The sequence below is a fragment of the Patella vulgata genome, chromosome 4 (genome assembly GCF_932274485.2).
Source record: "Patella vulgata chromosome 4, xgPatVulg1.2, whole genome shotgun sequence".
Taxonomy (NCBI): Eukaryota; Metazoa; Mollusca; class Gastropoda; family Patellidae; genus Patella; species Patella vulgata.
Genome location: NC_065882.2, coordinates 21212298 through 21237828, shown reverse-complemented (window position 1 = coordinate 21237828; position 25531 = coordinate 21212298). Strand labels below are relative to the sequence as shown.

Here is a 25531-nt window from a genome sequence, read left to right as displayed (position 1 = left end):
CAGACAGCGAAACTAGACCACTAATTGAGTGAGTTTCGATGAACAATCTATTTTCGTTTGTTTTCCAAACGCCCACAAACTTGCATGGGCAAACAATGACGGTCAGTCAAGGTTCCGTTTTGTTAGAAACAAAAACAAAATATATTTTACTCATATCTACCTATATGCAATAACATGCATGTCTCATCATGACAAATCATCGCAAGATTTGTAACTCGGGCAGATCAGAACACGATTTCTAAAGACCTAGAAACTAGGACATTGTTTAGCCAATCAGATTCAAGTTTTTCTCGTTCGAGCCACGCCCCCATGGTATATAAGCTCATAACGGCCCACTTATTTTTAGACTACAGATTTCACTGTTGCTAAATAGACGTTGTGTTACTACACTAACGGTTTTCTTTGTGTTTTATTGTGCTCTTTGTTTGGATAATTTTAATACATCATGACTTTTACTGTATTTGGAGAAGTTGTAGCGATGGAGAAATTAGAAAAGTAAGCACAAATTTATATTTTATAATAATTTTATCAAGATATATGCATATGCTTTCTCACACTGAGAGATATAGGACAATATTCCCATCTGTCAGGATAAGGTCATACATCAGTTCTGAGTAGAGGGCAATGGCTTGGCGCTTGACCTGAACTTTTGAGTTGCTGCAGATATCATTTAAATATTTCATTTTTGTTTTTTGGCAAAATACAAATATTGAACACCTGCATAACTAGCAAACGAACTTATCTTTCCGCCCTACATTATGGTTGGGTCAGCTCGGTGCGTTATGATATTTCACGTTGCCCAATCTTAACTCCTCTCTGTGGGAGACCATATATGCTTTGGTTGCTTAGATGTCCACACAGAACCAATATCATTGAATATCAGACTATTCAAATTACGCAATGCAATGTTGTACGTTTGTGGGATGATGTGGCATTTAAGCCCACGTAGGTCAGACAAATTTGTAACTTACTTATAGGATTATGAAACTTCTCCTTTTGCACATCGGACTTATTAAACAGTGTTACATAAGTAACAATGAACTTATATAATATGAAATGCAACCATCTCTCTTTATATAATACAGTAACATATTGCATTGAATAACAGAGGGCGTTATTTTTTGGATACGTTTTAGGTTCGCATTGTAGTGGGAGTCAAAATCGATGCTAAATAATTAAAGATTGACTTGTCCGAGAGTGCGTTATCGTTTAACTAGCAAATAATGAGTTAATTGGTGCAATATTAGTTCAATTCAAGTAGACTTTGCGCTTGAACATTGCCATTACATTCAATTACACCCCGTGACCACTGATCTCAACATGAGTTAACCGATTTATCTATATGACGTCACACTAACACGAGGTTTGTGCCACGCGCCAATTGCCACAAGTTGTAAAAGACTGTATGTACCCTATTACGCCATAACACATTTTCATGATAGATTATAAAGTAATTCAATGCCTCACTTAATATTTCTCTAAATAAGAATGTGCAATATACCCTACACCGTTAAAATCACAAACACCTCTTAGAAAAAGTTAAACAAAACAAGTGCTTTGTAATATTCAGCGATAAATATGGTACACCAAATATTTTAAATCTCATTTTAGAATGCACCGATTAAGAAATATAGACTAATGTAGTTCATATTTTATTTTTGCAGAAAATCTGAAACCATAGGTGAGGTTCTTCAGGAATGCCTCTGGCAAGCTGTTGATGAGGAGCGTCTGACCTTTGGTGTCTTCGAGTGCGCTAAACTGCTTCACTGGTAAGTACATATTTATTACTGATAAGATAACCTTTATTTTTTAAAACAAAATACATTTTATTAAATCGTTTATGGATTTTAATTGGTTAAGTTAGTTGCATACCTTCGCTCACATATTTCGAATATTTAAGACATTTTTCTAAGGTGAGTCAACACTTAAAATTCCAAACTTAATTCTTTCAAAATTTTTTCTTACAGTAATGCTGAAGATGTGATGCTATGTGTTTTACCCGAAGCTGGTAGTGAAAATATTGCTGTTCACATTCAACACACACTTATAGAAGCTTTCTGTTGGGAAAACGATATACGAATTCTTAAGGTAAATTTTAATTTCTTAAGTTAATCAAATTCTTACACAAGATAGAGTAGCTATATTAGTTTGTCGTTGTTAATTATAACTTCCGTAATCTTAGACGTACTACTGTGGAAAACATGTTTTTAACGACTGCTTGTGCCAAGGTCATTCATCCGTTAAATGCGTGTTTACTGTGTTATCAAGAAATAATTATTGAATTGTACAAAAGGCAAACTATGGATGTAAATTTAATTTAGATTAGATAATACAAAGAATGAGAATAAAATTGATGTATTATTTATAGTTTGAACATATTTATCTTTCAGGTCAAGAATGCGCCACATTTAAGCGAGAGTTTATCTACATTTAAAGATGGCGTCAAATCCCGCAGTGTTCCAGCAGACGTGAGCTGCATCTTGGTGCAGTTTCCTAAAGATCGATTAAGCTATCAAGATGAAAAAATATTTGATTTTTATGATGATATGATTTCTGATGATATCTACCCAAAACCAATCATCGAATTACCCGTGTGAAGATCTAAAGATCATTTTGGAACTGAATTAAAATGGTGAGTTTCCATGTTCAAATCCAGAAGTCATTTTCACTTTCGGAAATCTGGTTTTCTGACTAGTTTCATAATCTCAATATAGAAAGTGGTTTTTTAGAGTCATAGCCTAAAATAGATGTTCATATATTTGATAGTGTCAGCAATGTTTATTTTTAGTTATTTAGACTAAACAATATGTTTGTTTATCTTTTTTAGATGGATTTCTCCAAATCCAGTATCATCATAGCGAACGAGAGTCAACAAACTCGTGCTTGGTCAGAAAAAAAACATGAATGTACCAATGAAAGACAAAACCTGAGTGGTGGGCTTGTAAATCCAGCAACCTATTGGTTACCATGGACATCATTCGATTGACAGCTGATGCAATCACTCTTAATAGTAATAGTAATAGCCACCACGGCAATTACGGTCTGCTAAATGGAAAGATCCAGATAAGCTGCTTGGGTATTTCTTAATTCGAAATAGAGATGAAGTCAGCCTGATTTTCCGAAGCAACACCTATGATGGGTCAACTGTTTCATCACACCATAATAACTAGTTACAACCATATCGACATACTACCATCTTGTCTTGCGTGACATCATCAATTGATGTGCTCATTGTCGTTTTGATAATGTGTATTACGAAACATTTGAAGCATTGTTCTTACTAACTCAACCACCAAAGAACATTGACAGCGATTAAAGGTTGTGAAACCTACATCAAACATTTAATTGTGCAGGAATACAACAATGTAATGGAACTATTAAATAATTTCTTGGAACCCAGAGACTAATAGTGTATCAGTGCTACTGAACTCTTTTATGTTATAGTGCTTTACGGATGCACGTAAACAATACACAGACCATTGGTCTGGACGTTATGGCACCTCGTGATTCCTACAATTTCTATAATGACGTAGTATAACTATCACCATATATGGTACATAAGTCATTGTCCTCTGCAGTTGGCAAACTTAAAACTGATGTATGCTAGAGTTGACTATAAAGTAGAGGGGAAAAATGCTATAATATTTTAAAGACTTCCAAGAATGTGAAACACATTTAGGAATGAGTCATGTAGGCTCTGTTATGTATTATTCTACTAGGTCACAAAATCAGCTGTTTTCTGGTACCATGGCAAGTGGTGCCACTTTCTTAGTCTAACTAGGTCAAAAACATCATGACAAATATTGTTTAGACATTCCAATAGTTTTATGTCAAGGTTGTTTACTGTTATAGTATGGATATTTCTTTGGTTGCCATTAGAAATAAAATCATATACTTTTATGCAGATTTTAATGAAAATACGTTTTAAATAATGATTTAGTGTTGTATTGAAATGGGAACAATATCCATGAAATAATAATGAACTGTGATATTTTCTCAAGCTTATTTTTGACATCCATTTACATAATATATTTTCATGTACCTAAATGCAGTAAATTGTCCGTCCATATTGTTGCCTGTTTCATAAACGCGGCTAATAATTAAAGTGTATTTTAGGTTTCGTAGATATTTTAAGCTATTAGAGATAAGTATACTTGTATGTATATTAAAGATGGCTGTCTTAGAAAAGAGATGAATTTGCGAGAAAATTCTATTTGCGTTTCATAGATAGTACACCTGTTTATCAGGATTGTGCTGCGTAAATGATTTATCTAATTATGCGTCTTACTTATAAAAGGGATTACAATATTAGCTGCTGATCTTAGATTAAAAAAGACAAAGCTTAAAGTTAATTACGTTGGGTTTATAACTTTCTGCAGCTGCAAGCCAGACTTTGTATTATTTGTTGTATGTATTCCAACAATAGGTTAATTGATATCTGATTATGGAACATAATTAAATAGTGTGTACGTGATTTATTCTAATGTTATGATTTATTGTTATTTATGAATAAATTTAGTTTCTAAATATAAATTCATTGTATCTCTGTTGTCGAGGTTAGTGGGAAGGAATGGGGTTTAACGCCTCAGTGCAATACTTCGGTCATTTTGAGACTAACATATGGCATCACATGCAAAGGGGGTGGGGGTGGGCGTTTCCTGTCATTCTTCATCGAATGCAATCTTCCAAAATTTCTTGTACGTACACACCCAACTGTACACAATTGGACCTCGGGGTTCTGTAAGATCCGAATGGGCACATCTTCATGCCAGCCTCCACTCCCCTCTGACATTATAGTCTAAGGGCCGGTGCCATGTTGCTCGACCACCGCCGCCAAGGTATGTTATTGGCTGAAAATAACATTGCAGCCACCAGAATGGTTTGGGGCTTAATTCCAAACCTTTTGCAAGTAAGCCTGATTCGTGCACTGGCATTCTTAATTCATACACGATGCTTTATATGCTTTCCTTTGCAAGCTAATTCCAAGAAGGATTCACGTATAGACCCATGTCTGATTTCTGGGCCATCAATAGGGATGGAATTGCTGTAAAATGATTGTATTCAAGTATATATGGCTATATCATGGAATGGATATATATGACGTGTACTAAGATGACGTGCAATCTTTTGGAAACGATTCCAGATTCAAGCTCAGGGAAAAGGATTCCATGATGTTATATTCCACCCCTTTCATTTACACGTTCACAGAGATATAAAATGCAGTGGTTTTAACGACCAACAAGGCTAATAAAACGCGTAATGAGGCAATGGCGGAAATGTTTCCCGGGTTACGCCGGTTAGTGGCGTTTCCGTCTACTCTTCACCCAAGTATATGCTAAAGAGTACACGAGTAGACCTCAGATCATTATGGAACGACTAGACTTGTCAGATCATCCGTTCTGCCCTACAAACAAGGGGAAACCAGGCTGCAAAACGAAAACGATATAAAGGGAACTTGATCGGGATCGAACTCTTGACCTTCAAGTTAGTGAGCCAGCTTTATACTGAGCCACGCTCCTCACTAGCCTGGAGGTCGGGTGTTCGATCCCGGCATTGGCTGAGAAAGTTCATCCAGATTTTCCGGCGTGGTCCCCCCTTGTCAGTGATGCAGGACGGAGGGCCTGACAAGGACAGCTGTCTAGTCGTTCGGATGGGACGAAAAACCAAGATCTCGTGTACACATTGGCATGCACGTAAAAGATCCCTTGACAGTCGCAATTCGATAAGAGTAGGCCGTAGTGATACTGTCTGGGCAAAATTTCCCTCATAGCACATTGTAAAGCGTATGCCCGTCTTCATTAGCCCAGTTCGGAGCAGAAAAATAGGACGTTAAACCCCATTTCATTTCATTTCCACCTTCAAGGTCATTTCAGATACTGGATGTTCTCTACTACTATGACGGAGTCACGGTGGTTCAGTGGGTAAGAAGTTGGCTTGCTAACATGGAGAGCCCGTGTTCAATCCCTGCATTGGCCGAGAAAGTTCACCGGCGTGGTTCCTCCTTGTCATGGTGGTGCAGAACAGATGGGAACTTAAACCCGATTTCATTTCATTTCAGTTGATTTCTACAACCAGGAAACTGTTCATACCGCTTATAGCCAAAGGTGATTTCGCAGACGAACCTTTATTTAGTTTGTTGTCGCGGAAAAACCGGAGTAATCCAAGCCAAATACACTCAGACCAGGGATCATGCTTACTAGGTCACCACAACACCGAGTATGGAAAATAGCAGGTTTTCAACTTTCAGTCTGTAAGTACACAGTCACTTTTTACTTCCTCCCATTTCAACCAATACAATTCATGTATCCTTATTCAAGGAATAATAATGAATAGGCTAATGTTTTTATCGTTCTCCGATATATCAAATTTTATCAGTCGTGACTGACAGAAAAAATATGCAGACGACAGAAATATTACAGGTCTGTTTTGATACATTGGAATAATTTAACGGGCGCAACATATTTAGGTTATAACTAGGGCCTATTAATCAAGTAGGGCTCTTTCGCTCAACATTAGCACAGTCGAAGTAGAACAGTAGGACGTTCAACCCATTTCATTTCATTTCAATTTCGCCCAACAGGTCATTTTGGCACCGACATATAATCAATCGAGCAGAATTCTGAATATAATATAATAAGGAAAGCGAATGAATGACCCGGAGAAAGCTAAGATGCATTTGTTAGTAAGAACCCCTTTCCCCATCTACCACCGGACGTAAATATGTTTAGGATAAAGCACGAGACTGAGGTTATGTTGGGGAATGATAGACTGAAGAAAATAACCCGAGAAAAAGAAAGGTTTTATTCTGAAGTCTTTCTTCCCTAGCATAACCGAAGTTGAAGTTTATCTTCCTTATAACCCATCTAAGTTTACATGTACGTAAAATGAGAATATCCAAGCATTCCAGTAAGAAAAACCTTATATCATGTTTTCTTCTGGCTAAAAAAACCTACCCTGGAAGAATAACCGGTTACAGGTTTAAAGAAAAACTTTCAGAAGAATAACCCCAAATTCCCCTGTATATCATATTCCTGAGGCGACGGCCCGAGAAAGCCCTCTCTGGCCATTGCTGGATTGGCATCTAATACTTGAGCTTTTGATGTGGGAGTGTGTCTATTCTTCCCGTTAAATCAAATCTAACCTAAGTACAGCGACATGACAGCCGTTCGTTTAATCTGTGGTCTTCCCTAAAACTTTGGACAGTGATTTAAACATACATTATGCAAGAGCAAAATCTGATTATTGCAAGTCTTAATTTAGGCTTCAGATGTTATAGAAATTATAAATTAGATCTTTATTTAAACAACAAGCCCAAAATCAACTCTGTAGACCCACGGATGGCTCGGCTACAGCTCGGATTTAAATGGGATTTCACTTATTAATTAATTCAAATATGGCGCATCCTGATGAGAATGCGTCAGTTAGATCGAGGCTAAATGATAAAGTGTACTTAGCGAGGCCGCTGTAGAGCGTTTCCGCATGCAATTGAACACTTTACTTGATAATCGAGATATGTAGGTGGAGTTAACGCCTGTCAATCAAACGATCGGTCAAGGTGAAAGCACATTTCACTACCATTTCTAGTCAAATATTACAACGATGATAACTATGTTCAGAATAAAGTAATTTGACTGAAATTTTCAATATATTCTTCTTTCACCATCTTCTTTTGAACTGTTATAGCAAGAATGGCCAATTCTCTATAAAAATCTCCCATAATGTATCTTTAAGGTATTAAAAACGGTGAAAGAATTGTTCGTCTCCAAACAGTATTTTTTTTATATTGTATCCGTGTTGATAGCCTCGTTTGCCACGCAATTAGTTTTTCTGCAATATTCTGCTATGCACTGGTTAATAGGGGATAATAAAAACGTGAGTCATGACGTAACTTTATGTAAACATATTTGGTCCAATTTGGAGCTCTGTTAAAAGCGTAATATATAGTTACGCAGTTAGCTATTGGTTGTTAATCGAACTATTAACCAGTCATAATTTGGAACAGAAAGGAACAGAAATTTGCTTCCTTTACAGCAGTGTTAAGTGGGATTAGCACTAATCAAGCGAAACACTGCAAGGAATATTCCTGTATACATTCAAAGCCGCCTTCGACTTTCAGACCGCAAGTTATTTCGGGCATAGAGCATACCTCAAAGATCAAAGAGATTTACCGTTATAGGTTTATAAGGATACATGAACTTTATTGTTTAAAATACATTTCTATTCCCTAATGGCCTACCGCCTGCTACATGTAAAATATGAATCATGTAAAATAAAAGCAAGAACTAATGATATGTATTACAAAAAACAAAGAAACAGAAATAGTTTGATGCACGAAGTCATTTTTGTTCATCGTCAGTATTTCAAATTGTTAGTGAATCAATCAATTCACTGAAATTTGAAATCATGTCATGGGTGGATTAATGGCCCCTTCCATCAAAATATTACACGCCCAGTCAAGAATCCTTTATACACCCACACTCACCCACTCCGTTATTGCTGTTGAAGAAGGAAACCTCCTCGATCAAACAAAGGTATTGCAAAACCTGTCTGCCATGTTGCTTCTAATAAACAGGGAACTTGAAATGTATGCTTGTGTGTAATTACTGTTTGTATATTTCACAACATGGCGTCTCTTTTTCCAAGCTCTACAACAAGTAACCTTAGAAACTTGTCTCGATAGGCTTTTTAAAAATGATTTCAACAGCTCCGTGTGTAAGTACCACGCCCACCTGAAAACATTTAATCTAAGATTCAATTGCTGTTATAGGATTATAAGAAAAATCAATCATTGCATAAAAAACCTCACAAAGTTATGTGCATAATTAAATAATAAAAAGGTAGATTAAAACATAGGCATAAAGATATAGTTACAATAAAATAAATGATTTCAACAGCTCCGTGTGTAAGTACCACGCCCACCTGAAAACATTTAATCGAAGATTCAATTGCTGTTATAGGATTATAAGAAAAATCAATCATTGCATAGAAAACTTCACAAAGTTATGTGCATAATTAAATAATAAAAAGGTAGATTAAAACATAGGCATAAAGATATAGTTACAATAAAATAAATGATTTGTAAACAAAAGGTTCTAAGCATTTTAATAGTTCTACGTTTGTGTTCAGCATCCATATTGTTGGGAATCGTTGAATTCATTAATGCTTTTTGCAGGATGTTAGTGAATGAATTTCATGAATTACCACCTGGCTTTCATAAACGACCTTTACCATCGAATTTAATGGAGCTAATATAAGTCTCTAACTCATTATTTTTCATAATATTCGAAATACAAAAAACACGAATTAGAATCCAATATTGACCAATGTAAATCAATATTGGCGTTGTTATCTTGCCGTGAAACTATAGGATCCTAATATCCAATATTTAAGACACAATTAACATTATTTAATCAGTACACGAGTCGTGTACCCCATGGTTTCGGGTGCCATTTTGTAATGAACAAATAACAACATATCCTACAATACAATGTGGAAGTAATTAGTAAAGGCTGATTCACAAACGACAAAATAATACTTTTAAAAAAAGTGTAGAATGCACTAAGCAAACGTAAAGGACTGCCGTTCAAATTGAACTGTTCAAGTATTTCACTGAACATAATTGATTAGCAATTACGATATTTGTTTTTCAAAAATTGAATATAAATTACTTTACATACATTCATATTATATTAATATGTGCTTATAGAACCATTTTTGTCTATTTCAAAGTTCCAAAAAACAGAGCTATATGCCCTTTAACATGTTTCCGTTTCAATTCTTTATTTTTGTAAGCTTAATCTCAGACTTGTTAGCGCTTTTCTAAGTTGTTTTTTTTTATATTTAAAAAAGCCAAAGATAAACAAACAAGGTGATTATCCTTACAAATTATGTTATTGGAAAATAATATAGCATATATAAAAAGATTACGCCAGAGGCTTGATGAACATTATAGAGTTAATAATAAAAATACTGCAGGGACCATTGGTTAAAAGGCCAGTGAACTTCTAGTTAATGCCACCAAATAGAGTGTACATCTCAATTAACTATGAACTATTTTCTATGCACAATTAGTTACTATACTGGCTACATTTAAATATCACTGGTTTAAATTAACCTCAAGCATTTTGTACTGGATAAGGACGCTATAAACAGAAATACAAAAGTTGAATATGTACAGCCATAATTGTTAGTTATATAAATGTTCCAAATAAACGAGCATAGTAGTACCGAGTGTTAGCAATAACAAGCATACCCTGCCTCTGAACAAAACTCGTACATGATGTGACCAGGAGTTTGAAAGTCAAACCACTGGATAGAATTAGGGAACCCGTGGTAAGTGGTCATCATTCGGCTTACAAAGGTACAATGTATACTTTCACTAAACAGAATTTTGAGATTCCTCATTATTGTTTAGGTACATGACCCGACCTCTGTTCACGTATAATATCCAAACAATGAGAAATCGGCCTCTCAGATTCAACGATACACGTGTCCATTTTGATTGATGGCCATATTAACTTGTAACTATTGCTACATCATATTGTAGTAAAAGGTGTTCATCGGATTTCTTTATTGAGGGTGGGCGTTTGACATAATGATCGCAATAATTATTGCGTTTTACTGGGTTTGAGAAAACTCATTAAGGTCTGAATATAGCTAGCTTTTCTATTCTGGAAACAAAACGCTAAGGGTAGAAAACACATATAGACAGTCGTGCTTAAGAAAATATTGATTATATTTGAATATAATATGTCCTTTCTAAAACCTATTATGTCCTTTACGAAACCTATATTTTCATAGTTTAGAGGGGGTGTTGGGTGGCTGAGTGGACGATCGCGTGCCTTTCAGCTCATATAAGGTATGCTATCATAAGGCACGCCGGGCTCGTACGTGGAAAGCTTAATCCCGTGGGTTTTCTCTGGGTATTTCAGTTTCTTTAAAATACTACTGAACTCGAAATGGCTTTCATGTCGAGGGAACGCACCCCCCCCCCCACCTCTATCTGTAGGTAACGTTCGGGTGACACTTTGCAATTTATATCAAGTAAAAATCATATATAAGTAACAGTGCATGCAATGTATCTTTTCTGATTAGAGAGAAATCGGGTTTAACGTCCACTCGACACAAACTAGATCATTTCGGGACTAACACATGGTTCAATTTTATTTCAGTATTTCGCTTGCGCGTAGGGGTCTTTAGCAGTGGGAGGACCCGGAGAAAACCCACGAGGTTGGACAGGCGACCCTACTCCTTGTCACGTTTTCTGATTAGATAAAGTGGCTTATTATTGCGCCTATTGGAGATAAACAGTACCTGTACTTATTATGTTTACTTACTTATTTGTGTCAGGGTGGTACAAATTCTAGTCGGTACATAACGTTGGTGCAAAACAAATATTATTGTTACGGTTGTTGTCACGACGCAAATAAGTCGAACACGATTTGGTGGAAAATAACAATGTCATATATCTAGCTTAACAACACAAAATCAGCCCACCTTTACACGCAAAATGGCTTCATTGCATAATCGTTTGTATACACAAAGTATTTGTTATGGTTGGCTCTTATCAAGTTGAATTATTCATAAGCTAGAAGTGTTGTGGAAACAGATGTCTTAAGTCTACCTTTTCATTTCCTCCTATAGACCATCGCCAAACACTACAGTTTATTTTAGGTTGAGTTAGAAAATTAGCCATACGTGTGCCTACCCGGATCCCCTGATTAAATCATCACGATTTTCACGTCATCTGATATTGAGCAGGAAGTTTTCCGGTTGTGTGTTTCATGCTTAGTTACGTAAACAATATTTTGTCAAGGTCGGAAAATAGACTAACAATCGCCCCGACCCAATTGGTAGTGTCGGCTAGCATGCACGAGACAGTTTATGTTCAATCTTTTCCTAATCCATGACATGATGCTAATTCTCATTTATTTGGTACTCTTGTATTCTTAGCTCCATGACTACTGAGGTTGAAGTTTTCCGGTCGTATTTCCATGCTTATTTACCGCCAAAATATGTAAACTTGTCAAGGCGGTAATTTGACAAACAATCGCGCCAATTAGTAGTGTGGGCTATCTGGCCTGCTCCTGTATTCTTTGGTCCATGCCTACCGAGGCTGATGTTTTCCGGCTTAGTTACAATACGTAAACCACCTTCACAACAAATAATAATGACGGGTATCATGCAAAAGACATACTATTGCTTTTCTGAAAACATGCTTACAAATTTTGGTCTATAGTATTCTTTGGTCCACACCTACGGGTAATTCATTTATAATGTAGCGAAGACCTATATACAGCCTAACAAATGCACTTGTTGAACTAGCTCATAACTCTTGTTGCCTGAAGTGTTGTAAGTAATGAGATTAGTGTAGCTTAATCAATTGTTGAGGTTTCTTATAATACAACTGACAGGTAGGATAGCAGTAAGTAGACTACTTCTGAGCTGAGCCCCTCACTCAGTCACCCTATTTACCCACCCTTAGTTACAAAACGGGTATAGCCGTTAACCGGTTTAGGAGAATGGTAAGCAGGCATATTATCTGTAAATGGGCATAATCATTAAAGATGCATTATGTTAGAGCTAAATCTGCCTATCAGGTCTTTCTTTCGGCCTCAAATTGTATATGAATTATTAATCAACTCCCTAGCCCATTGGATGGTTGTGATTTTGAACCGATTACAACACAGTCGTCATTTAATAACTTAATTTAAAATTGGTTAATCGAGACTTTGTTTATTATCGTAGCAATGAAAATCTAGACTACGCTGTTCGTCAAACAATCATAACGCCGATCAGAATGAAATGATTTGACTAAAGTTTTCAATATATTCCTCTTTCCGAACCTGTTTTAAACTATTATCGCGAGAACTGCCAGCTCTTTATCTAAACCTTACATAGTGCATCTTTAAGAAAGAAAATCAGCACAAAAGATTTATACTAAAATTACATCGTTGGTTTCACCAAGACAATGAAAATAAAAGTGAATTAACATAATAAATCAATTCTTGGCTCCTATAAAATATGTTCATACGATACAGAGAACTAAAAAGATATGTAACTCGGATCAAACCAAACCAAACCGCAACATCCATCCCAACATGTACGGGTAACGTCTGCGCGGAGGTTCACTCGTATTACACGTTACTCATGGTATATACAACAGCCATATATTAGCCTAAACAAAACAAAAAACAAAAAAACAAACTTTGACAGTTGAAATATATGTTCATACGATACAGAGAACTAAAAAGATATGTAACTCGGATCAAACCAAACCAAACCGCAACATCCATCCCAACATGTACGGGTAACGTCTGCGCGGAGGTTCACTCGTATTACACGTTACTCATGGTATATACAACAGCCATATATTAGCCTAAACAAAACAAAAAACAAAAAAAAACTTTGACAGTTGAAATTCGAAATAAGAGTAGGCCGTGGCGACGCTGTCTGGATAGAGTTTCACTCACAGCACATTGTATGGCGTATGCCCGTCTTCATTAGCCCAGTCGGTGCAGAAGAGTAAGGCGTTAAACCCCATTTCATTTTATTTTATTAAATATGTTGATCTATAAAAGACAACAAATAATATACCAAAGAAGAAAAAAAATCCAGGATCAAAAGGTTAATAAGGAAGGCTTGATCTAATACTTGAGACAAACACAAAGTTATCGATGTCGTTATGGGCTTGTTAACCTATTTTGCTTGTATCTAATGAACTTTCTTTGACATTATGGATTCTACAGAATTTCCCGAGGCTAAAGATTAAAATATTCACGGCGAGAGTCTTCAGTACAGATATCACAATTTAAAGATTCCTTTTTAGATTTCTGATCTTGTCAAGGGTTATCTTGTGCAGTAATTGTCTTTAAATATCAGTGCTTAACCAGTGGGAGCCACGGTGGCTAAGTGAGTAAGACGCTGGCTCAATATCCGGGATTTTTCGGCGTTGTTTACCCCTCGTCAGTGGTGCAGGACAGAGGGTCCGTGTACACATTGGCGTGCACGTAAAAGATCAGTTGGCAGTTGGAATTCGATATAAGAGTAGTCTGACGCGCCGCTGTCCGGGCAAAATGTCCCTCATAGCACACTGTATGGCGTATGCCCTTCTTCATTAGTCCTTTCATTTCATTTGCTTAGTATGCGACACGGTCGGCACATTTTAAAGTCGCTTATCCCAATCGTGAAATTTTCAGACAATATTTTCCACAGCTTAAACCACGCTACACTGTTAGTGATTATTTATCATTTAAAACAATACATATCCGGTTTGGATTCAATCGGTTTAAAATAGCACGTATTCCTCGTCAATTTTTAATATTTGTTTAACGTTGTTTACGAAGACAACTGTTTATAATTATTTTATTATGAGAAAGTATTTCAAATAAAAATTCAACACAATAACAAACCCCAGTCATTAATAACACATTGACTGTGTTTACCATATCACTGCTTTAGGCATCTAAAGGTTAAATATGCAGGCCTTCTTTTATTTAAGTCAATATAAAATATTCAGTTGGTTGAACTAATGAGTTAGAACAAACTCTATAATAATGGTAAACTTGTCAGATTCCTGAAAGCGGACCTTTTGATATTATTGAAAAACTTTTTCATCGTAACCCAGAAAGGACATCGTTTAAACCAGCGTATTTACGTATCTAAATTAATAGGCAATTTAATTATATCCTAGTATTGTATGAGATTTAAACTAAAACAAAACTAAATTCAGCATAACAAACTTCCACTTTAAATGAGAATTTAATAAATATTTCTTTTTCCCACTCACGAATCGAATTAACACATTAGGGCCCATATTTCAGTGAAGCATACCGTAAAGCCTTGAGGTATAATTTCCCCATTAGTTTAGGGTATTTCCTTAATTTTAAGGTCAACAACGTCATTTAATTTTTTAAAAAGCACACTTAACACGAAGGAAATTTCCTTAAAACGGCATTACATTGATATCGGTAGCCCCTCATCAATCTTTCTGAAACTCCCCAACATTTCCCCGCAGGTTCGTGTAGCCAAGGTCGAAAATCGACATTAAAATAAAAGTAGTTCTTCGTCATCCTTTCTCTTATTCTAGCACGTTGTCCCTTTAAAGATTATAAATTATTATATTTATTGAAAACTACACAAATTATTATTATTTCATTTTCTTAGTTTTGAAATATCTACGGGTAAACAAAACACTTATCAATATTACACTTTCAGGTTTCAATGATATTATAATAATAATAATAATAATAATAAAAACTTTATTTAATGAGGCAACGTATTTAGTTTGCAAAAAAAACAACTAATCTTCCATAGGTCCCTCCTAAACTACAAAGACATATATACATGTAATATCAGGATAAATTTAAAATCATTAGAAATGCAATAGCATTTTAAAGTGGGAAGTTTGATAAGTGTAAATCAATATGATATAGATAAAGAATGTTCTATTTTTACGTTTCTATAATATTGTGATAATTTATTGGCGTACAAACTGAAAGGAAATGAAATAGTATTTAATCGAGAACAAGAACAAACATCTATTTTTTTCAGACTCAGGGACAAACATCACAATGGAATGCTAGACATATTTATGTTACATGTAAATGAAGATAATGGATCTATGATACTCACACATGGACTGTTAGCACACTTTGTCGTAAAGATACATTATGTAAGAATTGAATAAAGTGCTGACAGTTCTTGCTATAATAGTTCAAAAAATACATAACAGAAATATTATATTGAAAGTTTCAGTCAAATTGCGAAGTTATGAGTGTTGACAAGACTAGGGCGTAGATGGTTTATAATCCTAGCAATGGAGAGAGAGAGAGAAATGGGTTTTGACGTCCACTCGACACAAACTAGGTCATTTCGGGACTAACATATGGTTTAATTTTATTTCAATAATTCGCTTGCGCGTAGGTGTCTTTGGCAGTAGGAGGAAACCGGAGGACCCGGAGAAAACCCACGAGGTTGGACAGGCGACCCTACCCCTTGTCACGTACAACCGGGGATTCGAAACCACGCCAGTTGGCTCAATGACAGGCTTTATGATACAGCACGCACGTGCTAACCATTCGGCCATCCAACCCCCCTCCTAGCAATGGTCTCGATTATCTATTTGATCGATCGAATCTCATTTGACAACGGTGTTCTAATATACTTAAAATCGGAGCCTTCCGAGGGCCCAGAGAGTTGATTATGGACTTGTCATGTTAATAAATGTTTCAATTAATAATTTATATAACATTTGAAACCAGGTAAAATACCAACAATAGGCAAATTTAATATATATTAACTGTAATATATATATTCAATTAAAGATACATTAGTTAAGAGTTTAATAAAGAGTTGATCATTCTTTCTATAATAATTCAAAAATAGATGATAAAAAAGAAGATATTGAAAATTTCATTCAAATTACTTCATTCTGAGTCAAGTTATCATTGTTTGTAGTTTTGACAATAATGTGTGCATAGTGGTAACCAGGGCACTGGTATATCCGAGACGTAGCCTCGCTTTCCCATTTGTAAATTAAATTTTGAAATGGCGAACCGTTTTAATCTAGTTAAAATCTCAAGTATCCGATGCCATCGAGAGTTGATTATGGCCTTGTTTTGTTAATAAAATTAAAGGACCTAAGTCCGTAACTCAAAATCCTCCAAAATCTTCGACATCGAAAACACGAATTATTGGTCAATTTAAATCAACATTGATGATGTAAACTTACCGGGAAAAGATGAGCTTCTGATATCCGATATTTAAGATAAAATCTTTTTTTTAACATTGGTACACGAATCGTGTACCATAATGCGCTTCAGCCCCAGTTGTATTGAGAGACTCGAGGGACGAGGCTAGACACATTGCACCAAATCAAATGGAGTTATGTAGACTAGAATAACTAGACGCTAGAAATTTGCACTCGATTGAGATTGCTGACTTATTTCGCCGAACATAACTGATTTGAAATTGGAGTAAAAACGGAAACCATTAAATGTAAATCAGTTTATATACATTCCTATAACAGTATTATATGCGTTGCGACCCACTTTTGTGAATTTCTAGGTCCCAAAATGTTATCGATTTAGCTCCTTTAATGTCTAATTAATAGTTTATATAATAGGCCCGAAAAAAAGACCCGCAATAGGCAGATTTAGCTCTTGCATAATGTATGTTTAAAGGATCTAAGTCGCTAATATTTGGGACCTAGAAAATGACACAAATGGGTCGCAACGCAAATAATAATGTAATATGAATGTATATAAATTGATTTACATTCAATTTTTTCTGTTTTTACTGTAATTTCTAATAAGTTAGGTTCCGCGACATACGCCAGTATTCTCAATCGAATTTCAATCTCTAGCTTCTGGTTATTCCAGTCTACGCCGATAGTATTTATTGGGCATGCTCTCCAGATAAGAATATAGCGTCACTGTTTGACATGACTTAAGGAATATGCCTAGCCTCGTTTTTCGAGTCCCTTATTATAAATAGCGCTGAAATGCATTATGGTACACGATTCGTGTACCAATTGTAAAATGTTTATTTTGTCTTAAATATTGGATATCAGAGGGCCATCTTTTCCCGGATTAGATCACAACATCAATGTTGATTTAAACCGACAAATAAATCGTGTTTTCAATGTCGAAGATTTTGGATGATATTGAGTTAGAGACTTAGCTACTTTAAAGAACCCCATTTTTCATTTACAACAATCCTTTTATATTTAGTAATGATTATCATTGGCAGCTCGTTTAAGATCCCCTGGCGAATAGGAATCGAAATAAGAGTAGGCTGCAGTGCAGCTTTCAGGGCAAAATTTTACTTACAGCTCATTAAATGGCATATGTCCGTTTGTACAGAAACTTAAAATGCTAAACCCCATTTTATTCATATTGTACACAATCAGTGTTGGCCGTGTCGGAGGTGACGGTGGCTCGGTCAGTAATGCGCTGGTTTACTAACCTGAAGATCCGGGTGTTAAACGAGAAAGTTGCCCGGGATTTTCCAGCGTGGTTTCCCCTTGTCACTTGACAGGTCGGGGGTCTGGCAAGGAACAACGTCTATGTCTACGACAAACCGAGTTCCCGTGTACACATTTGTATGCACGTAAAAGAACCCTTGAGTAAGTTGTAACGCCGCTCTCCGGGTAAAAACTTCCTCATAGCCCACTATACGCAGAACAGTATGACGTTAAACCCCCATTTCGTACAATTGGCTGTATAATTAATTTGTCGCTATAATAATGTGAATTATAAACTTTGAAAACATGTTTTGTTAATCGATTATTTACGCCAAAAATCAATGAGATCAAATAATATTTGCAAATTATACGGTAAATTAACAGACTGTTTTATATAATCCGGACTACGGGTTATTTAAATTCTTATATAAGAATGAATAGATCGTCACTAGTTCAGAGGGTGTATAATGTTGATTTTGATTGACATTTATATTATATTTATCGCACAGGAAAACGGTCGCGACAACGATTGAAGGATTCTAAACCCGGGGTAAATGTAAATGTGGGTTAAATGGGATTTAACGTCCTACTTATCTGCACCCGGCAATGAAGACGGGGTGACGTTTCTGTGGCGTTATGAGGTCTTTTATCTGCACGCCAACGTGTATATGGGCCGTCGGTGTCCCCTCTGAACCATTAGGTGCCATTCCTTGCTAGCCCCCCGCCCCTGTCCTCTAACTTTGACAAGAAGAAACAGGTGAAAATATAAGGAGTACTATTTACTACAACCCAGAGTTTTGATGCCATGTGGCCCACTGGACACAAACTATGTCATTTCAGGACTAACATATGGTTCAATTTTATTTCCATAATTCGCTTGCGCGTAGGGATCTTTAGCAGTGGGAGGAAACCGGGGGACCCGGAAAAAACCCGCGAGGTTGGACAGGCGACCCTACTCCTTGTCACGTACAACCGGGGAATCGAAACCACACCAGTTGACTCAATGACAGACTCCATGATAAAGCGCGCGCGTGCTACCCCCCCCCCCCCCATATGCACTGGTATTTAAAATTGGAAGATAATAAGCAGAAAAGACAGCGATGCCCAGACAAAATTATCCAGTATTGAATAGTACACGTGTATACTAAAAATGTAGTTATACTTATAGTTTTGTCCCCACTGACCGGAGAAGAACGTTGACGGGACGTTAACTCGCACGACTTTCAATTATGCACTTAATAAAAATCTATACAATGTGAATAACCGGAGCGTGGGTAAATTATAAGTTTATATTTAGAATAGTGCGGTTGTAACAGTTTTTAAAAGTTTAATATCATGTGTACCTGCTACACACGTATATATGCAAATTCATATCCGAAAGCAATATATTTGAAACGACTTACGTCACTGAGATATCAAAAGGAAATGTTGAACCCTTTCTTATTTATAAGTGCTATAACTAGTTGCTTGAAGACATGCTGATAACGCATGTTTAACTTTATTTTTTAAGTGGATTTTGAAAAAATGGTTGTGACTGTGTCAGTGCAATGTTAACCTCTATAGCCCTTCGGCATTTGCAAACCTGGTTCCGAATTTTCAGGATAATGACATTGACAGTCGGATTGATGAATGGGTGTCTATAACCGTTTGGGTGACTCAAAACGTGGGGTCAAACTGGAACACCAAGCCACTCCAAAGGAAGGACAAGGGGTGGGAGAAGGACTAAAAAGCAAAAGGTTACCCACTCTTCGTCAACTGCAAAATGTGATGGTACAAGACGCTTAATTTTCAACCATTTACTATATAAATCAGCTTTAGCTGCATTTTCCTTGAATAATTATGTTGTTGTCTCTGGAGACAGTGTTTCAGAAGACCCAGTGAATTTTATTTTTGCTCTTCACTTAGTCCTTTAGTCAAGAATTTGAAAATTCGGGTTCACGAGCAATAGGTATAATATATCCTAAATAATGTTATTCTTATGTTTCTCAGTATGAAAACGTGTCAAAGGGTCTTATGTTAGAATTGGATTAAGGTTAGGCCAGGGATCATAGAACCTCGGGAACATAGATAAGTTCTCATGGCCAAGCACAAAAAAATGTCTTCGGTGAGATCTATTTTCACAATGATCATTTGCAATCATTTACAATACATCTTTTCCCCAGAAAAAATATGCTTTCTCCAATGATAATGTTCTCAATGACCAATTTCCGGCGAACTTAAATCAGTGGGTGTTTCTGCTTGTTTTTTATGCGTCACTTACCCATTTTTAAACCCAATGACCCACCGCTCCTTGCTAACTCAACGACGACCACCTTACTCTTAAGTCTTTCTTCTTGTGTTTCTTTGAAGAATTTTTATATAGGAACACAGTAAATAGGCGTACATGCAATTATTTAACATATTATATATATACGTTTTATAATGTACCTAAAAATCTACCTATCATACAGCTGGAGAGCAGCCGACAGGTGAGAGATACAGGTGACAGTGCCCACGTGCCAGATATACCCCTACTACCTGTACTTTGCCTTTGTTTAGGATATATATACCTATGATCTCTGGGCTACAATATATAGACATATTGTCAACCATCTATGTATATAATTCAAGTCCCACCTGTCAAACTCAACAGGTTTGTATATAACGACGCTGTCATATTCCCTTTGTTAAAACCTTTCAAGCTTTATTTCTCTCAGTAAAAATCCACCAAAATAACTCTATCTAAAAGGCAATATCTATTTAGATATATAACTATAGTCATTATAAAGCATCATTGTAGATATCACCCTCGATACATGTAGCTGAAACAGGTGCAAAAGTATAATTTTGCGAACCACTCATGAGCATTTCTACCCCCAGTAAAAATTATGTCCAAGAATAATATACAGCATGGTTGTTATTGGCAATTGAGATATTTCTACATCTAGACAAATACAAATCTAATGAACTCAAAGAACAATTAGTTGATCAAACAGAACGATGTTGTTTAAAAATAAGCCAGCACCAATTATTGTTGATAACTGCAGTTGACGCAAATAGAAAACTCAACATATTATCGTGACCTCCACATAACAAGTTTGACCATAAATAGCAATCATAAGTGTTCTATATCCGTATGTGATGACCAAACTGTGATATATGTGAATATAGATATGTAACTAACCACGACTCCATATTTAACAGCTGCTCTGATTATTAAGTATAATTAAAATGTTTACAGGGCAAATCAAAGAGTCCTTTCAAAATATTTACATTCTGATAATACCCCCCTTGTTAGAAAAGTAAATGTTTTCTTGTTAATATATGTAATTAAAAGAAATTTAAAAAGATCAAGGTGTTTTTCATGAAGAAGAATGTCTTCCCAAATGACCAAAACAGATAGACAAACACGCACACACATGCCTTTACATTTGTTCAAATCTCAACTGTCTGTCGATATATATTTGAAATGTGAAAGAAAATGATTCTTTCAATAATTATGTAGATTTTTTTTTATCGGGCTGAAAGTTTTGTCGCATCATTAGTTCTTATTACAAAGTGTTGCATTATACATTGGTGATAGCAGTTCTTTGTACAAAGTGTCGCGCTATACAACTAGTAATTGGGGTGAAAAGGGTCGGGGTGAACTGCATCTGCCCAATTAAATAAGTAATTCTGTGTTATCATACAGGGAGAATAAAGGCAGAATAAAGGGTTGAATAAGGAAATCTTGGGGTTGAATAAGGAAATCTTGGGGTTTAATAAGGAAATCAGTTTAAAATGGGGTTTCGACTTTTTGGCTGCCCTACTTCTTTTTTTTTTAGGAATAAAGAAGAAAATGTGAATTTTGTCGGAATTCAGAGAAATGTTTACGGGAAAATAGCGTTAGATAATGAATTCAAAGTATTTCATAAGGAAATAGGAAAAGATTATTACTGACTGACATATGCAACTATAGCGTGCACTTGGAACTGTGGGATATCTGCAGTGGACAGCTGATAAATCACATCCGTGTACTTACAAACCCGCCACAAAGCTACCAAGAGCATTAACCACTAGACAATATTTAAAAAAAAAAAATAGAACACAGCCTTGACTTCTGGTATCACTATACTATTTTCCGGTTTCCACATTTTATCAATACACGCGTATTCCGCACGTAAGTAAAGAGATTTTAGATATTTGGCGAACCTTTAAGATACAGTATTACATAGAATTAAGATAAAAGGCTGACCATAACAGTTTATATGAAATGAAATGGGGTTTAGCACCTTACTGTTCTGTTCCGACTGGGCTAAAGAAAACGGGGTAACAGTTTATAAATAGATAATAAAAATGAATGCATTAAAAAGAGAGAGAGAGAGAAATGGGGTTTAACGTCCACTCGACACAAACTAGGTCATTTCGGGACTAACATTTGGTTTAATTTTATTTACATAATTCGCTTGCGCGTAGGGGTCTTTAGCAGTGGGAGGAAACCGGAGGACCCGGAGAAAACCCACGAGGTTGGACAGGCGACCCTACTCCTTGCCACGTACAACCGGGGATTCGAAACCACGCCTGTCGACTCAATGACAGACTTTATGATACAGCGCGCGCGCTAACCATTCAGCCATCCAAACCCCGAATGCATTAAAAAGAAACACCCAAATAATCTCGATTGTCAAGTACTGTCACGGACTCCGTGAGTTGCGCCCATATTAACGTTTAAAGAAGATATGGAAGATATGGTATAATCCACACAATATCTTAGCTATCTGATAATCTAGTGAGCTAATTATGGGTTTTTCATATAAATAAATGTCCAAATTATAATAATTTATATAACATTTGAAGCCAAAACAAAACAAGACCTGCACTAGGCAGATTTAGTTCTTGTACAATGCTACTATGCGTGTCTCTGGAACTTGCTTCTTTGCAAACAATTAACATGAGTCGTTAAAATCCGGAGGAAACCCAAGAGCCTAGTATATAAGCACCAAAGGTGCTACACATGTTCATCAAATATAATAGACACACGGAACTAAGCTTCGAGCAAATGCACATCTTAAAGCACATAAAAAGAAACGTTTCCACCTATATCTCCAAATACACTATACAAAAGGGTCACAAGTGAACAAGCATGCACACACTACCTCATGCACAACACTTGTGTGTTCTAGTCAAAGTTATTAAACCTCTATTCACCCTGAAAATAATAAATTATTTAATTAAATATCAACGAATCCTCGAAAGGACAACAATATTTACTAGATGTTACATGATCTATCAAAACGGAACATTATTTCTGGCCAACCGACTTTTACTTAGGTTAACCCATGGACAACTCATCAAACTGTTCGAGATTTTCCCACGCTAAAGGACTCTGTCAATATAAGCTATATAATAATAAGCGAGGGCGGGCGTATTCAGCTATATTTAGAACACTCGTTAGTTGAGTCTAAAGGACACCTACAATCAATTTAATTGTTTGCTTTATTTTATATTTAAGACATATAATTGCTCACAGATATGGAGTACGGTGTACTTTCCTAAATGCTCGCCAACAGTTGACAATTATGGACTATAAATTATAAGGATAAATGTCTTCGCTTGAGTAGTGTTAATTTCAGTTATACGCATGCACTATTTATATAGTGATTTAATAGTCGTGACTGTAAAAAAATGTTAAGTGAATATACGTGGATGCGATGACATGACCTGAAATTGCAATTGCAAGCACCCACGCAAGTACAATCAGTTGAAGCTATATCAACTAAAACATGAACGAGTATGGTGGTTGCTCATTATCCCATTGGGTCCAGGATTCGTACCCAACGTTGACAGAGTAATTGTTTTTCGGAATTTTCAAGCCTGGATTTCCATTTATCAGGAGGGAGGGGGGGGGGGTAATTAACAGTGTGTAGTCCTTTGCATAGGATGAAAACCGTTGGTGTGCACTAAAAGAGTGAGAGAGAGAGAAATGGGGTTTATCGTCCACTCGACACAAACTATGTCATTTCGGGACTAACACATGGTTCAATTTTATTTCAAATTTTTCGCTTGCGCGTTGGGGTCTTTAACAGCTGGAGGAAACCGGAGGACTCGGGGAAAACCCCCGAGGTTGGACAGACGACCTGGCTCCTTGTCACGTACAACCGGGGAATCGAAACCACGTCAGTTGACTCAATGACCGAGTTTATGATACGGCGCAGCGCACACGTGCTAACCATTCGGCCATCCAACACCCCGTGTACTAACAGAAACCATGCATGCAAAAATCCCGCTTTCCGGGCAAATGAAAATGAAATGAAATGGGGTTTAACGTCCTACTGTTCTGCTCCGAACTGGGCTAATGAAGACGGGATACAGTGGGCTATGAGAGAAATTTTGCCCTTACAGCGGCACTACGGCCTACTCTTATATCGAATTCCAATTGTCAAGGGATGTTTTACGTGCACGCCAATGTGTACACGGGACCTGGGATGTTTATCCCACCCGAACGACTAAACAGCTGTCCTTGTCAGGCCCTCCTTCCTGCATCACTCACAAGAGGGAACCACGCGGGAAAATCTGGATGAACTTTCTCGGCCAATGCAGGGATCGAACACCCGGCTAGCGAGCCAGCGTCTTACCCACTTAGCCACCATGACCCCCGCTTTCCGGGCAAAATACCCCTATAGTACACTGCGTGGCGCCAATCCCCATTTATCAGGGTGGTGCAGAATAGTAGTACGTTTTAGGCCGTTGCACATCAGGAATTATTTGTCGCAGAGAATGTGTCGGGCAAAATGCTCAGCGTAAACTAATATACCGGTTTGTTGTCGCCGACAATAATTGGTGTGTACCAAAATAAACGAGATATACCCGTAATACAAAAGTGCACTTCGAAACAGATTGTCAAGCGGATTTGCCAGAACATTCATATTGGGGACTTGGTCTGGCTGTATAATACACTGCACGGCACTGTCGTGGTTGAAATTGTGAACAAAATCCTTTATACGCCAGTCTTCACTCACATGTTGGGTGGACGTGTTGCCTATGAAACACTTAATGCAGTTCCAAAATCAAATCCGATAAAAACATTCTTCAAAATGTTGATTCAACTAACTAAGCCAGTCAACGTTTGACAACTATTTAACTTAACGTTATTTTTCTCAGCATGCGCCACAAGGGCAAGTAGGCCTACTGTAATCGGGTCGACTTTGTTTCATAGTTTTCCTGAAAAGGTTATACATTTATTTAAAAATAAATAAAAAATCCAAATGCAAGGCAATCACGAATCCCCTATAACACACAATAACAAAGGTTCCTGTTCAAAATTCATTATTTTAATTTTATGTGTTGAGAATGGTATTAAAATACCATTCTCAACACATAAAATTATCAGGCAATTGATAACCACAACGCAATTCTTATCAAGATAATATTAGGAAGCAGTAATAGCTCTACGTGACGCATTCCACAATATATATATTTTTTATTAATTATATTATAACGAATAAGAAGATAATCAACAATACTTATAATCCTGTTGACAAATTACTATTGATCATGAATTGTCTTAAATAAATTAATCTTGTTAAATTGTAATCCTAGGAATTTTAA

General features: G+C 36.4%; 1 protein-coding gene and 1 long non-coding RNA gene across 2 annotated transcripts in view; both read left to right on the top strand.

Annotated features, from left to right (window-relative positions):
• Window positions 1–356: 356 nt before the first annotated feature.
• On the top strand, window positions 357–4533 carry LOC126818256 (growth arrest and DNA damage-inducible protein GADD45 alpha). Its single transcript, XM_050545566.2, has 5 exons — window positions 357–495; window positions 1665–1769; window positions 1968–2088; window positions 2391–2632; window positions 2828–4533. The coding sequence occupies exons 1-4, from the start codon at window positions 446–448 to the stop codon at window positions 2595–2597; spliced, it is 483 nt and encodes a 160-aa protein (XP_050401523.1). The 5' UTR covers window positions 357–445; the 3' UTR covers window positions 2598–2632; window positions 2828–4533.
• Window positions 4534–6071: 1538 nt separating this feature from the next.
• Window positions 6072–25531, top strand: part of LOC130012414 (uncharacterized) — a 39372-nt gene continuing 19912 nt past the window's right edge. The window contains exon 1 of the long non-coding RNA XR_008787824.1: window positions 6072–6250. This is a non-coding gene — a long non-coding RNA (uncharacterized LOC130012414). The remainder of the gene's footprint in view (window positions 6251–25531) is intronic.

Excerpts from the sequence above, each read along its gene's own strand:
- LOC126818256 (XM_050545566.2), top strand. The coding sequence starts at position 446 with ATGACTTTTACTGTATTTGGAGAAGTTGTAGCGATGGAGAAATTAGAA. Across the intron at positions 496-1,664 it reads GCGATGGAGAAATTAGAAAA|AAAATCTGAAACCATAGGTG; the intron begins GTAAGCACAAAT and ends TTATTTTTGCAG. Across the intron at positions 1,770-1,967 it reads TGCGCTAAACTGCTTCACTG|TAATGCTGAAGATGTGATGC; the intron begins GTAAGTACATAT and ends TTTTTCTTACAG.